This window comes from Vigna umbellata, chromosome 7, assembly GCF_029865625.1.
Source record: "Vigna umbellata cultivar VRB3 chromosome 7, Vumbellata_1.0, whole genome shotgun sequence".
Classification (NCBI taxonomy): domain Eukaryota; kingdom Viridiplantae; phylum Streptophyta; class Magnoliopsida; order Fabales; family Fabaceae; genus Vigna; species Vigna umbellata.
In genome coordinates, this window is record NC_142171.1 from 6,031,282 (window position 1) to 6,047,529 (window position 16,248).

General features: G+C 31.8%; 1 protein-coding gene and 1 pseudogene across 1 annotated transcript; both read right to left on the reverse strand.

The window, feature by feature from the left end:
* Positions 1-2,658: 2,658 nt before the first annotated feature.
* LOC148195008 (secreted RxLR effector protein 161 pseudogene) lies at positions 2,659-3,036 on the reverse strand (annotated as a pseudogene).
* A 10,016-nt stretch (positions 3,037-13,052) lies between these two features.
* Positions 13,053-14,843, reverse strand: LOC148195009 (calmodulin-1-like). Its single transcript, XM_088094290.1, has 2 exons — positions 14,632-14,843; positions 13,053-13,721 (listed from the first exon to the last, which is right to left on the reverse strand). The coding sequence occupies exons 1-2, from the start codon at positions 14,705-14,707 to the stop codon at positions 13,348-13,350; spliced, it is 450 nt and encodes a 149-aa protein (XP_087950416.1). The 5' UTR covers positions 14,708-14,843; the 3' UTR covers positions 13,053-13,347.
* Between the last annotated feature and the right edge of the window lie 1,405 nt (positions 14,844-16,248).

The window sequence follows — 16,248 nt, forward strand, 5'->3', positions numbered from 1 at the left end:
AATTAAGAAATTGGATACCAACCTTTGTGTATTCAAGTTCTCTTTGTGCAAGGAGCCCCCAGTTTCAAGCTACGGGCTAGATTTCTACAACTGTTACCAAAGTTTCATGGATCTACAGAGGAAGATTCCCACAAACACATGATGGAATTCACCATAGTTTTTCTACTATGAATCCCTTGGAGGTCCTTAAGGAGATTTTTAAGATGAAAGTCTTCCCTTTCTCCCTACAAGATGCTGCCAAGGAGTGGATGTTCTTTCAGAATGTATCCATCACCAACTGGAGTGAAATGAAGAGGAAGTTTTTGGAGAGGTTTTTTCCAGCATCCTGAATAGTTGCAGTGAGGAAGGAGATAAATGGGATTAGGAAGTTTAAAACAGAGAACGTGTTCAAATACATAGAGGAATTTAACAGGTTGTGCTCCACATGCCCTAATCATCAATGCGTAGCAGTTGCTGCAGTATTTTTATGAAGGATTTTTGCCACAAGAGAGGAACATGATAGATACTGTTAGTGGAGGCACGCTTATGGACAAGACACCAATTGTTGCCATACAAGAACCTCATTGCAAACATGGCTAAAATTTACTCGTAAGACTTTTGGGAAGCAAGGGAAACAAGTCCTTGTTGTTAATGCAGGACAAGTCCTTATTGTGATGGTAGGACAGGTCCTTATGGTAAGCAGGTGGTGTGATGGTAGGGTACGAGAAAAGGACATATTGTCGAGACATTACTCAGTGGTAATTCAATATGATTGAATATGTTTGGACTAAGTATATGTCAATTATTATAATTTATCAATATCAATCATTTGATCGATGTAATTCATTTTAATTGAATATATTTGGACCAAGTATATGTCAATTCAAATTATCGAGATGTGCTCGAACATGCATAAAACTTATACTTATATGATCAGAATGTGCTCAAACATGTATAGTAAATATTTAAGGCTAAAATTTTTTACATAATTTTTATCTCAAGTAACTTAAACTCTCCTGTTACATTTATTGATAATTTAAATTAACATAAAATCATATCACATTATTAACTATTAGATCACAGGTAAGAGAAGAACACGCACACAAGAACTTGAGAAGAATGAGACTGAGAGAAAACGGAGGCACACAAAGTACTGGAAAAAATGAAATTTTGTATCTTATTTCAGTAGATTTACACACTAGTGCAAAAACAACTTATAACGCCACGCGTTCAACGTCGAACCACTCAATAGCCAACGTTAAAAATGACTGGTGGCATTTCTGTAAATAAATACAATTATTAAACGTCGTTTAGAATTGTAATTCGACATAAAAGGATATAAAACGCCGAATGCCCCAGCGTTAGATGTCAAAATTAGTGAATTCAATAAAAATTTGAGCGGGAGATTGAAAATTCATTCACTTTATCTTAGCACGCGAGACCCTCTTCTCTGCTCAAATTTTTCTCGAACAAAGTTTGACAACCATCACATGTAATCTTTCTTTCATCTGATACAAATGCATGTTAATTTACTACTTTAGGTATGATTTTTGTTTTTTTTTTACCGATTATTTTCGTGTTGTTGTCCTTCATAGGCGTATTCTGCTTTCTCTCTCATGTGTGGCAACACTTTATTCCGATGAACCAAGGTTAATTTTCGTTTTCGTTTTGAAGAACTTATTTGTTGAACTTGTTTTTTGTTATTTTTGTTGAACTTGTTTGTTGTTATTTTTGGGTGAACTTGTTTGTTGTTGTTGTTTGATTAACTTGTTTGTTGTTTGATTTGACTTGTTTGTTGTTTGTCATTGTTGTTTGTTGTTGATACTATATTACACGTTCATAGTTCATGCTTTACAAAATATCAAAAATTGAAATTTGTTGTTTTTCTGCTTTTTAGATCTGGTAAAGTTGTAAAAAAGGATCACAATTAATTTAAAAAATTAAAAAAATTGATTAATATCGTTTATTGATAAAATTCGACGTTAAATTTAACGTCTCCCGATATGACATCATTCTCGAATTCGACGTGAAAGGTCCAAAATATTCGACGTTGTACGCTGTTTTTGTACTAGTGACAACATTTATATATGAAAAGTATAAACTAATTCTGGTTTTGTTTACTTTTTAACACATCTCCCTAAACAAAACCCTAATCTCAACTAAAAAACCACATTTTGTGAAGCAAGACACCTCCTTTCACCGATTGAATCGGTGAAAACTCCTTTTTCCTTCGATTTGAACAATTTTCACCGATTAAAATCGGTAAAAACACTTCCTTTGAGCATACGAACATTTTTCACAGATTAAACTCGTTAAAATCCCTTTCTTCGAGCTCACCTCTCGTTTGCGACGAAAATCCTAGGTTTTCAAAACCCCTTTCAACCGATCTTCACCGATCTCTGATCTTACCACTCTGATTTTCTTTCTAAGGGTTAGAAAGCGGTCTCCTTTCAGTGCTTTGGTCAATATATATGCGATTTGGTCTTCGGATCTGAAGTGTACGACCTCCAGCTTCCCTTTGCTCACTTACTCTCCTATATAATGAAACCTGATTTCTATATGTTTGCTTCTCCCATCAGAAGTAGGATGCTTAGCTAGATTAATGGCTGACTTATTTTCAACATGTAGTCTCATCTATCTAGCTAAACCAACTTTCAGCCCTTTCATTAGTGAACTCAGTTAGGCTTCTTGAAAAGTGGCTTCATAGGCAGCAATATACTCTGCCTCACAAGATGATAAAGCCACTACGGGTTCCTTTGTCGAACTCCATGAAATTGGCACTCCTCCAAGGAGGAAAACGTACCCAGTTGTACTCTTCCTGTCACATTTATCCCCACACCAATCTACATCAGAATAAGAGGTAATTTGTAACTCTTTTCCTGGTTCTCCTCTTGGCAGCAGTATTCCATAGGTATGTGTACCTTTCAAATACCTTAGGATGCGCTTAGCAGCATTCAAATGAGAAATTCTTGGACTCTGCATGTACTTGCTTATAACACCCACACGGTAGTTGAGATCAGGCCTAGTATTACATAGATACCTTAAGATCCCAACCATCTTCCTGTAATCTTTAGGGTCTACTCATTCTTCTTCAGGATCTTTGTCCGGCCTCAAACCCACTTCTGCTGAAGTATTTGCAGAATTGCAATTGAGCATGTCAAATTTCTTTAATATGTCCAATGCATATCTTGACTGATGCATCACAATTCCACCAACAGTCTTAGTATACTCAATCCCAGAAAATAGCTCAACCTTCCCAAATCACTCATTTCAAATTCCTTTAACATTTGGATTTTGAAATCAAAGATTTTCTCCTCACTACTTCCTGTGATTAATAGGTCATCCACATATAAGCACACTATCAACTTTTCTGCTTTGTCATTATGTTGACAGCACTATACATAAAACCCATGTTCAAAAACACATTTCTCAAACCCAATGCTGCTCATAAACCCATTTATCCTCTAATTACAGGTCCTTGGGGCCTACTTAAGCCCATACAGAGCCTTCTTCAGCCTATACACCTTGGCTAGATGCTTTTTGACCTCAAACTCCTGAGGTTGAACAACATACACTTCTTCGTCTAGGTTGTCATTCAAGAATGCAAACTTTACATCTAATTAATGCAAAGTCCAGTGAAACTGTGTTGCCAAGGAGACTACCAATCCGATTGTCTCTATTTTGGCCACAGGTGCAAAAACTTCTCCATAGTTTATTCCAGCTTGCTACAGGAATCCTAATCTGACCTTGTGCCTAATCACAACACCTTGTGGATTTATCTTGTTGGGAGATAACTTTGTCAAAACCCATGTTTGGTTCTTCTCAATTAAGTCTATCTCTTTCTGCATAACCTTATACCACCTTTCATCTCTCACAGCCTGGTCAAATTCAACAGGTTCATCTTATGCTTTTAAAGCATGGTGAACAAAATTACCTTCTGATGTAATTGTTGCATCATAAGACAGGTCATAATCTCTCAGATGTGTTGGCAGTTGAGTAATTCTGGATGACCTTCTAACACTATCATATCTCCTCACACATCTGACTCCACTACTGCATGTTCATCTTCCAACACAATGGTTGATGCTTCTTGTTTATTTGATTCCCACTTCCACATCCCAGCTTCATCAATTATAACATCCATGTTGATTATATAGCTTCATCAACTAACACAAGTTGTTCCTAATGTAGGCTCATACAGCTTATTATATCCTCCTATAGCATTATAGCCAACCAAAATTAGAGAAACCCTTTTATATCCTAACTTCTTCCTCAACTGATCTGGAACATGTCTATAACATATAGAACCAAATATTTTCAAATGCTTAACATTTGATTTTACCCCAATCCAAGCTTCTTCGGGTGTAATGTCATCCAGCCTCTTTGTTGGAGACATATTTAAAATATAGGTGGCTGTCAGCACAACCTCTCCCCACACGAAATTAGGCAGTCATTTACTCTTCAGCATACACCTAACCCTATTTAATATGATTCTATTTTTCCTTTTTGTTGTCCCATTGTGTTGTGGTGTATAGGGAGGGGTAACTTCATGTATTATCCCCTCCTTTTCACATAAATCTTTAAACTCAGTGGAGGTATACTCTTTTCATCCATCTGTCCTCAACACCTTAACTTTCTTCCCACATTGTCTCTTTACAAGCCATTTAAATTTCTGAAACATCTACAACACCTCCTCCTTTCTCCTATTCAAGTAAGCCCAGCATTTCCTAGTCCAATCATCAATAAAAGTAGAAAATACATGCTGCTCCAGGTGTTTCTATTTGTATAGAACCACAAAAACATCTAAATAGACCACCCATAACTTCTCTACTAACTTCTGGGTAAGTATTTCTAGAAACTGCTCCTGCTTTGTTTGCACTGGATACATTCTTTGCATATTGTCTCTGGTATGCTAACTTTAGGTAAGCCACTCACCATGCTCTTTTGGCTTAACTTGGATAAATCTTTCAAGTTTAGGTGACCAAATATGAGATGCCACAATAATTCTCCTTTGTTTTTTGATGCAGTAAAACACCACCCTGAATGTTCTCCTTTGTTAGGGTTCTTAGAATTTTATCAACAACATATTGATCAGAAATCTCATCCTTACAGGCCCTCATTCCATTTACCAACTCCTACACCTTGTCAAAATACTTTGCCACGGTTTCCCCTTCATCCATGGTCAGAACTTCAAATTTCCTCCTCAGGGTCTGCAAATTTTACCTTTTTTTTCTTGTCTTCATCACCATATGTATTCACCAAGGTTTCCCACACCTCTTTAACAGTGGTAGCCTTGGAGATCTTGTTAAAGATCTTTGGGCTGACACACTGATACAATAGAAATTTGGCCTTGCTGTCCATTTTCACCTGTATCTTGTAATTTCTTTTCTCCTCTTTTGTGGCCTTTGCACCTAACTCAGGCAGCCCATCTTCTATTACTTCTAAAACATCTTGGAAGCCAAATATGGTTTGCATCTTGATGTGCCAGTCATCAAAGAGCTTCTCATCAAACACTGGTAAAGACCCTTGTATCCCTCCAAAACCTGCCATCTCTTTCTTGCTTCGATCTTGAAGTTTCTTTGATTTCCTTTTTTACCTTTAAGGATACACACGTTCCAAAGAATCCTTCCTATTCTGGATACACACTTTCAGTCTTCAATCACACCCACACTCACACAGTAAAATCGGTTGAAGCTATGTCTTGATACCATATTAGATCACAATTTCAAATAAGAACACACACAACTTGAGAAGAATGACTGAGAGAAAATGAAGACACACAGACAAGTTACTGGAAAAAAATTAATTTTTATGTCTTATTTCAGTATATTTATAACATTTATATATGAAAAGTATAAACTGATTATGATTTTGTTTACTTTTTAACATTAACTAATACAAAATAAACTTTTTTACATCATTCCATGTTTATGTAAATTACGTATAACTTAACCTAAATAACTTGGTGATAGAATACCAGCAAGTAGAAGTTTTAATACGTTCTAGCTCTTACCGATGAAATAATATACTTCATAAGAGTTCGTATGAATGTATGTATATTTTCAAGCGATGTGACTACTTTCTTTTCTACACACATGTAACCACTGTCTTCTAAAAAGATGAAGTTATAATAATAAACTGAGAAAAATTGTATACACTTAGCAAATAGGTCAAAATAAACTTCAGAGTCTTAAGTACATGTACAAATCTACCACTCTTTTGTAATAATTACTAGCCTCGGGATACAGAAGGAATTTAACAGGGATTTGCAAAACAAATGCTCTCAATTATTGAACAAGTGTCCAGTTTGTTAACCATATTGCATGGAGTACACTGATTGAGGTTGGTGCTGTCATTGACGTTTGTGAAACTATATATATATATATATATATATATATATATATTGTTATTGTGGTGTTAAAAATAGTTATAAATATTAGTAATTGCTTTCGTCACAGTTAGTATTGAAGAAATAATTGGCCTTGATTTTTGAAATAATTGGCCTTGATTTTTTGAAATAATTTCACTTGGAATTATTTGCTTTGATTCTAGTTTACCCTTTAAAAATGATTTAATTTTTTAAAATTAAAAACTATTTTTTAAACGACGGTTTTTTCTCAAAACAGAGGTTTCATCTTCCCAAATTTAAAATTATTTTAATTTTAATATTTAAAATATTTATTTTAATTTTAAAATACATAGATATGCATATTCTGAAATAAGTTGATCTTAACTGTGAATGCCATCAATGAAAATTTCATAAAAATAAAAATGAACAGAAAAGAAAAATTTTAAAATTACACTAATTTATGATAAAAATTATATTGCATAAAATATTGGAAAATTATACCTCTAATAAAAAAAATATATAATTAAAAATATTAAATTACTTATATTATTTAATTTAATTTTCTTTTAAAAAAACATGAGAAATTTTTAATTTTATATATTTAAAAAAATGAAAACACGAAATAGCGTGAGACTCGATAGACAAACTTCTAATCACATTAAGATATTTATATTAGTTAACCCTCTTAAATTTAAAAAAATAAATTATTAATGATTTTTAGAAGTCTCTAATTTGAAGATTTAACAAATATGAAATTATAATTAGTACTTAAAAATGAAATTATGTTAGAGGAAGGGTTAAAATCTTGGATTAGAAACATAATTGTTCATGCATGTGAGCGTACATAAAGGATAGATCAACTTATTAGTTTAATAAATTATTTTGAGAGTACAGTTTTAAAACATTTTCCTATTTTTATAATTTATCTTCTGTTACTCTTATTTAAACAGGTTTCAGTAACATAAATTTTTGAAAGTTTGGTTGAACAGTGATTTTTCTTTACTATGGCAGGTTTTTCATAACATCTTATTGTGTCCTAACTTCTTAAATATTGTAAGAATAAAGTCTAAAAGATTTCCTCAATTTTAAAGTTTAAAATTTTCTACATTTTGGCAATGGATATGTTATTCTTATGTATAATCAAATCATTAATAATAAATTAATCTTTTCATTTGATACTTTGCCTTTGTAAAATTAAAATTAAGAATATGTATAAAACGTCCAAAATGTTGAATTCATTACTTTGTTTGGGTTGGTATTGCTTTCTTTATAATATATTGAAATACTTCTTACAAATACAAAATATGGCATTTTAAAAAATGTAATAATGGTTAGGTTATAAAAATAAGGAAAACAATAACAAATAAACTTTTCAAAATTTATTTATTTAGTTGATAACAAACGTAATTATTGTAGTGTTTAAGGATCATATTAATCCACCAATATACACTTTTTATATTTTTAATGGCTTATATGTCCCTTATCTTCATAAGATCATTATGGCTTATTCTTTTGAGTATTTGAGGGGATCTGAGAAAATCTGAAGATAAATTTTTTTATTGTTTATTTGAGTGAATTTGGAGGTAAATGAGAGTGAATTTGGAAATAAAATTTGTAAGAATTAATATAGAATTGCATTTGACGTGATAAATTAAAAGAATTAGTATAGTAAAAATAAAACTGATTCGTAAAAAATGGTATGAACTGAAAACGTAGGTTTAGTTAATTTTGAAAAACCTCTATGCAGATAAAGACCCAATATACTCACAAATAAAATTATAAAATATATAATATAATAGAAGGGATTAATTTGGTAAAGTAACTTACTCAAGTACTATTTAAACAGATTGATTATATTTTTATATATAAAAACACCAATTGAATGTAAAATAGCAATGCAGATATGATAACAATTAAAGGATTACACGTGTTCTAATAATTAATTTTCTCTTTTTTCTAATGTGGATATTTTTGGGTTCAAAAATGGAGGTGTATTCTAATTTTTTAACTGATAATATGTATTGTAATTTTTTTCTTTAATTTATACTATGAACTTTGTATTACATTAGAATGCTCTCTACACGAAGATACTCTAGTATATATATATTTTGCAAGATGGAATAAAGATTAAAAAACTCTAAATATTCTGTATTATTTAATTTTATTTTGCTGATTAAAAGAATCATCAATCATTCAAAAATGTAAATTAAAATGATCTATTTTCATTTTGTGCTTTTTTTTATCCTTCTAAATTTCTTTTACATGATTAATTAAAGTAATATTTGAGCATATATAAAATTTTTGTTTGTATTTTGTATCTTCTTTTCTCCAACGTTGAAAAAAATGTTGTGAGGATAAATTAATACAATAATACTTTTGACAATATTTTTTTAATAATATTTTACAATATTTACCTATCATATTTTATAATTAATTTATATTAATATTTATATTTATTATTATTGATTATAAAGCAATTTTGAACTAATTACATGATGATGAGATATAAATAATATTAAAATATTATAAAGTGAAATTATCGTTATCCATTAATAAAATAGAAACAATTATCAGTCATATCCCATAGGAGTACCTTAAATTCATCTGAAAATTTGTATAGACACACCTTTTGCACAACCAATTAAAATGCGACACCACATAGCAATTTAAAAAGTAAACTATTAATTTAGAAATTTTAATTAGGTTCATGTATTGGGTTTCGAACAGCTCATAATTATAGTGTCCACCAAACCTTTCTCTAACTTCATTTGCCCATTATGCTGGAGTGGAATTGGATCACCCAACCAGCTGTACAATGCCATTAATTAGATTTATTTTTTCTTTTTTTCTAAAATAAGCCAAAGAATTATTAGTGATGAAAAAGTAGAAGCATTTTAGCGAAAGAAAAATTCAAATAAACAAACACAGACTTACAATGTCTGAATGAGTGGAATCTATATACACGAAAGAAGTATGGTGCTACCATAAGAGGCGTAAGAGTCTAATCACATGGATCATAAATAACCTTACCACTATCTGACACACCATGCCAATATCACTCAATCATAGGTGCAAAGTGATTCTCATATACTCCCATTCAACGTATCTCAACTGTTTCTTACCATTTAATCCTCCAAAACGAGTTTAATGTAGTGTTCATCAATCACATGCCTCAACACGTGCACCTATGAGCCCAATTACCAATGAAAATTTTTATTTTGTAATCATATTATGAATTCTAATATTTCTTTCACATTTAAATATTAAAATCATTGATTTTGTGTTAAGAGTTTAATGTATTTTACATTATAAACTACATTTATTTATATTTTTATCACTTAATGATGTTTGATTTTTTTTATAATTGTTTGCTAAATGTTGAGAAAATGTTAATGAGAAAAGATTATCCATAAACAAGTTACATTAGATCTCTCGCTAGTGTCATGATTAGAATAATAGAAAAAGGAAGAATGACCAAGAATTATATTATTATTGAGAATAGTTTATTAATTTGCTTTTTCTTTTTTTATATTGTAAAAATGTAAATAGATTTTTTCCTTTTAGGATTTTGTATTTGTTTTAAAAATACTTTTCTTTCATACTTATATATTCACTTATTAGTATTTAAGCTAACTACTTACTATAACCATTATAGTAACATTATTATCAACATAGCATCGTCTAGAACATTTCAAGTACCAAGATTATTATCATAGATACACTACCATCATAATTATCCTAGTCATAAACAACATCATGAGCATTACTATACTATGAATACCATAGTGAAAAGAATCAGTCTCACTCCTGTATCCTATCCCACCCGCCTATAGTTGCTCCTACAGAGCAATATGTAGCTTTTCCTACATATATACTCGAGTAGTCCTGCAATCCAACTAAGGAACATGTAGTTCTATCACACAAGGACAAGGAACACACCATCACCCTCACACAAGGAAGGTTTAATACCTGAAAAACCTTTTCTATGCATACAAGGCAAAAGGAAGCACTTATCCATAGATAGCAACATGATTTACCAGGTACAACTAGTAGACTTATCTTCCACTCTCATGCTCATCAACCACATACTCAAGTACACCCCAACACCTACTTTTGTTCCAATTTCAACCACAAGTCAAAACCAACCCTAAACATAACTACTAATCTTATTCTCTGATTATCATCATATTCCACAACTCTTCAAGCTTGGTCCACGTTCATTCTTCATCAAAACGCACTATTTTCAATCGGATTTCGAGATCCAATGTTTTTCCTTTCGGATTTCCATATCTGATATAGTGTTTTTGATAGTTCTTTTTAATTATATTATTTGTAAATGTTTATTAGATTAATTTAAAATGTTTTATTATATTATTTTTAAATGTTTAATTAGGTAATTTGTATGAATTAATTTAATTTATAAAAAAATATTTAAAGTTGATAAATTTATTTAAAAATGATATGAAAAATTTAAAATATTTGTAGGAAGTGTTAAGTATTATTAATTCATTAAATAATTTAAAATAAATATTAAATATTTACAAACAAAATTATTTAATTCATAATTAATTTAATTAATTCAAATATTTATATATTTATAAAATTCTAATATTTCATTAAAAAATAACTATATATCTTAAAAATATAAAAACAAGATATTTTAATGGAGATTGAAAATCCTAAATCAAAGAATCTGATGAAAAGATTCTTATGTTTTTATTAAAAATTAATCACATCTTAATGGAGAACATTTATAAGTATTTCAGAAAATTTTAAGAGAGTTTCTCGTTTCACCACCACACTATGCTTCTTGCACCTCTCCCTTCCTTTTTTATCCTTCAGTGATATTTAAACGAATGTGAATATACGTTGAATTATTAAACTATTAAACAGATGCGTGTACGGATATTGACATCCGTTCAAGACCAAACGGATGTGTCAGATCCGTTTCGCATAACACTCATATTCTACGCTGCCCATAGTGTTATTTGAAAATACATTATATGAACTCAACTAAAAAGATGTATAAGTAATGTTAATTTCCTGATTTTGATACATTTATTCAACTTTTATATGTCATATTCTGGAAAACTAAAATACTAGAACTTGAAGAGATAAAGATGGAGACATAAGAACTGAAAATTCTGAAAATTTTTTGAGGAGGTATAGGAAGCAGTTGAGGTGGTAGAGGAATAGCTCTCAGATTTTAAAATGTAGAGTGAAATTATTGGGGATTTAGGATGAAACGCCCGAGAATGAAACTAAACCTGTGGAATCTCGATTAAGACCCAATAGGAGTCCATGTTGGTTTAAGAGCTGGGGTCAAAGGGCTTACTGTTGTAGCTGGTTATGTCTTCCTCTACCTCCATATTTTCTTCCTGCACACTCCTTTATTTAAAAATTATTAAATACCCTAATATCATATTTCCTTACCATGCACCTCCTTCATTCTGCAATTCTTTCACCTCGATTTTGGTTTTGAAATTTATGTGACGGAATTTAATATTTTCCATTTGGTGTTTCTCCGAGTTATTGTCACTCTGGAAAAGAGTCTGAGCATTGGTAGCAATATCAGGATGCAGAATCAGAATAACTTCTATTAGGATCAATTTGGCCATCCTCTGTTCTTGAGGTGTTGAGGGGTTTTGTTTTTACATTGTGTTCCATGTTGTAACAGAAGATAAACTTTGTTCGTTTAATGATTGATAATGGAGAGGACGCTTCCTTTTCTTCCTGCTGTTTTTTCATTTCTCATTTAGATACTCAAAATTATCACTATAAACTATAAATAGTTATCTTTGCACCGCATGCGTGTAAGAACCATTCCGAATTCTATTATCTTAGAGTCTTTAAGTACTATTATGAAAGGTAGAGAGTTCGTTAGCATTGAGGGCTAGAGTTCTTCCACATTAGTTTTCTTTAATTATTAATTTCCAAGAATTACAATAGATTTTAGTTTGAGGTTTAAAAAATAGAAGTTTGTAAAAATGGATGTCAAAATCTTGTTTTTAAGATAATAATTGTGTCATCTAATCAGTGTGACTTATATTGTCTGAATAATATGACTATTGCATCGTGTGATCATGTAATCTTTTGGAGCATCTAATTAACATGTTTCATTGTATTATTTGATGGGTTTGAGTAATCACTTGAAACTTGACATATTGTGTGCATTAAGTGATAGAATTATGTATTTGTCTGTTCCTTGCAAATCACTTTCTAATCCAAGGTTTAACAGCTTAAAGCATTGAACTATGCTAGGCACATTAACATATATCTTCATTACTTCATTAACATATAACATATATCTTCATTACTTCATTAACATATATATCTTCATTACTTTATATATTTCGTTATCGACAAACCATAATTAGAAAACCACTTAGAACAAGAATCAAGACTAGGAGTACCTACAAAAACATTCTAACGAAATTAATTTAATAGTAAATATGATAATAAATATATAATTAATGCACAATTCATCTGTTTTAATGACCAGGTATTCCGTGCTGTGGCTTAACGCGGGTATTAACAATCCAGTTAAATCTGACTAAAATCTCCCAAAAAAGCGTTTGGTCCGGTTGAAATCTCTGAAACTGTAAGGTTATCTTTTACAGAAAAAATTATTTGTTTTCAGGTATGAACTCAGGTCAAATTATCTTTTGAAAAAATCGTTCTGAAAAAAAATATTCCACGTCTCTCAGAAAACCAAAGTGAGGAGTGGTAGAAAATGAAGTGACATTAACATTACAAACTTTTTTTTGGATAAAATTACAAGACATACTAAGGTATGTTCCACTACAGCTTTTAGTAGCAGGACTTACAACAGCTACAACTAATTCCAGTTTTAATATTGGATTCAAAACCACCAAATAAAAATGTGGGGAAGAAGAAAGGACAAGAACTAATACATCACTGTTACAAAACTCAAATCTAAGTCCTTCCCCCACCCCTTTTTTTCGTCATTTCGTCATAATCAACATTTCTTCACTAAGAATTTTTTGGACATAACTTGATCACTTGGCCATCATCACCTTAACAAACTCCTCGTAGTTTATTTGGCCATCACCATCAACATCAGCCTCACGAATCATCTCATCAACCTCGTCATCAGTGAGCTTCTCTCCAAGGTTTGTCATCACATGGCGGAGCTCAGCAGCAGAGATGAACCCATTTTGATCCTTGTCGAATACCCGGAATGCCTCTTTGAGCTCCTCCTCAGAATCAGTGTCCTTCATCTTCCTGGCCATGAGGTTTAAAAACTCAGGGAAGTCAATGGTACCATTCCCATCAGCATCCACTTCGTTGATCATGTCCTGGAGTTCTGCCTCAGTTGGGTTTTGCCCCAATGAACGCATAACAGTTCCCAGCTCCTTAGTTGTGATACAACCTGAAAATTCAACCCATATACAATAAAATCAACAACAGCTTTTACTTCACAGCCTAGTCCATAATTCACAAGTCTGTTTCGATATTAGTTACATTAATATCATTAACCAGTCACTCCCACAGAGGATATAATGTATAATAAACTTTTCTCATTCAATCCATTTCAGGGTCCACGTACTATATAACATTGTCAAACGTTGTCATGTATGAAGCTGTGTTCCTGATTTTCCCCGTTAGCATCACGATCTTGATCATCACATATTATTGACCAGAAAGTGCAGAAAAAATGTAGAATAACGAGTAGACCACCTACAAGCTACTATTTGTTCCTTTCTTCTACCTCTTTTCCCAAAATTGAATAAACCAAAACGTCATACATAACAACATGACCTATAACCTTAAAAGAAACATTTTTCTTTCTGGAATTATATAAAAAAGTCACGACATTACATGCAATTCACCTATAAAAAACAAAAAATTGAAACAAACAACAATTTTTCAACAGACATCCGTCCCTTTATTTCTTCTCCTCAACAACCAAACAGAAACATGAAGAACAATCACTAGAATAAAAACATTAACGTCAAAAGTATTGCCCACTGAGAAACTCTACCAATATTAATTATAATGATGATAAACAACATAAGCACATATCACAAATGAAAAAACCCTTATACTTAAATTATTATTGACAAGAATTTCTAATTGGTTGATTCATATAAACCTTCCTAATTCGTAGATTTAAACTAATAATGATAATAATCGAGATCTAAGCCAACTAAATTGAAAATGAAAGCGATCTTAAGAGAAAAAAAAAATATCAGACTCTGTAATTTCCTAATTAGCGACCGATTTATGAAAAGCGCAATCGCCAGAATCAAATTAAACACTCAAAGCATGAGAGAGCAAACCATCGCCGTCCTTGTCGAACAAGCTAAAGGCCTCCTTAAACTCGGCGATCTGGTCGTCGGTGAGTTGATCGGCCATTGATTTGTTCTTCGGTGAGAAAAGTCGCTCTTTTTGTTTTCTTCTTTCGTTCGAGTTTCTTCGATCGAATATGGAGAGAGAGAGAGAGAGAGAGAGAGAGAAAGCGCGTTTGGATGCGAATGGATGGATGGTTACAAACAAGTGTCGTTGGCGTTGCTATATAGGAAGGATCTTCGGTGGCATCAAAATCAATCAATGTTATCACTGCTGAGTAACGCAACGCAACGCGGTATCCACACACCTTTACCGTTTTTGACTTTTCTCTTTTCGCAATTTCCTTTATTTTTAAATAATATGGAAAAAGATATTTTTACAACTCATGTAATATATTACAACTTTAAAAAGAAACATAATTAAAATTTTTAATATTTAATTATGAAGTGCTTAAATTTTTAAGAATTAAACATATTTTAGTTTTTAATATGAAATTAGAATTGATTCTCGAAACTTTGATCTTTTTTCAATAGAAAGTAATAAATTTAATCTCTTATTTAATGGTGTTAATTGTTTTTATATGATAAACAACGTGTCAACAATATTTTACTAGAATGTACGGCATGTTGACACTTTATATATTCTCACTTAACAAAGTCTAATTTTGTGAATTAAATTAATTTTTTTCATTATAAGAATCCGAGAAGAAGAGGGTGAAGAAAAAGTTAATTAAGTGAGCTAATGAACCAACCCGTTTAGCCCACCAACCCGTGGTGGGTCGGGTCGGGTTCGAATTTTTCGGCTTGCTAATAAATGAGCCGAGTTGAGTTGACTCACTAAGTGGCCAACCTGTGGTGGGTCGGGCCGGGTTACTCGTTTTGACAGCTCTAGTTTCGATGCCACCACGAACTGGTTGGATCAAGTGAAATTGGATGTGCTAGGTTTTGTAGAGATTCTTTTGAAATTGATGGGGTTTAGGAGAGAGGGGGGATAAGAGAGAGGTGGGAAGGAAAGAGCTTTAAGCAACAAAGATAATGAGTAGAAATTAAAGGTGAGCTTTAAAAAGCATGATTTCTTTTCAAAAAAGAAATTGCTTTCTTGTTATGTTGATGAAGTCTTTAATTATATATATATAAGTGGGTTTGTATTTGTGTGTTGATTTTATCTTTGTTTGTGATGGTTTTGAAGGAGTAAATGAAGGGTTTTGGTTAAAGTGGAATAGAAGAACTTAAGAGACATTTGAGGGGCCTTATTCTAATTGTTTACATTAATTTTGATCCATGAGAACAAAAGCTTAGGCTTACTCAACTTAGTTGTAGGTCAATCTATTTGTACGTGCTTGGCCATGACTTTTATGGTCAGTCCCTTAACTAGAGCTTTGTAATCATCACTTTCCTTTTAATAGCATTTTGTCTCCAAATATAGAGGTTTTGCTTCACCATTTGTTCCTCCTACAAAAGGAATAAGATCACTAACATTAAAGGTGAGACAAATCTAACTTATATGCATTATTGTTGACTGTTTTGGTCACTTGAAAGGATTATCTCCTCTAAAACTGAGTTTGGACTTTCTTTGTTTAGGAAGTCTATCATTGTTCAAGTGAAGCC

What these genes read in the sequence shown, in the direction of transcription:
- LOC148195009 (XM_088094290.1), bottom strand. Translation starts at nt 14,707, where the DNA reads ATGGCCGATCAACTCACCGACGACCAGATCGCCGAGTTTAAGGAGGCC. An exon ending in GTTCGACAAGGACGGCGATG is followed by an intron (nt 13,722 to 14,631) that starts GTTTGCTCTCTC and finishes TTGAATTTTCAG; the next exon opens with GTTGTATCACAACTAAGGAG.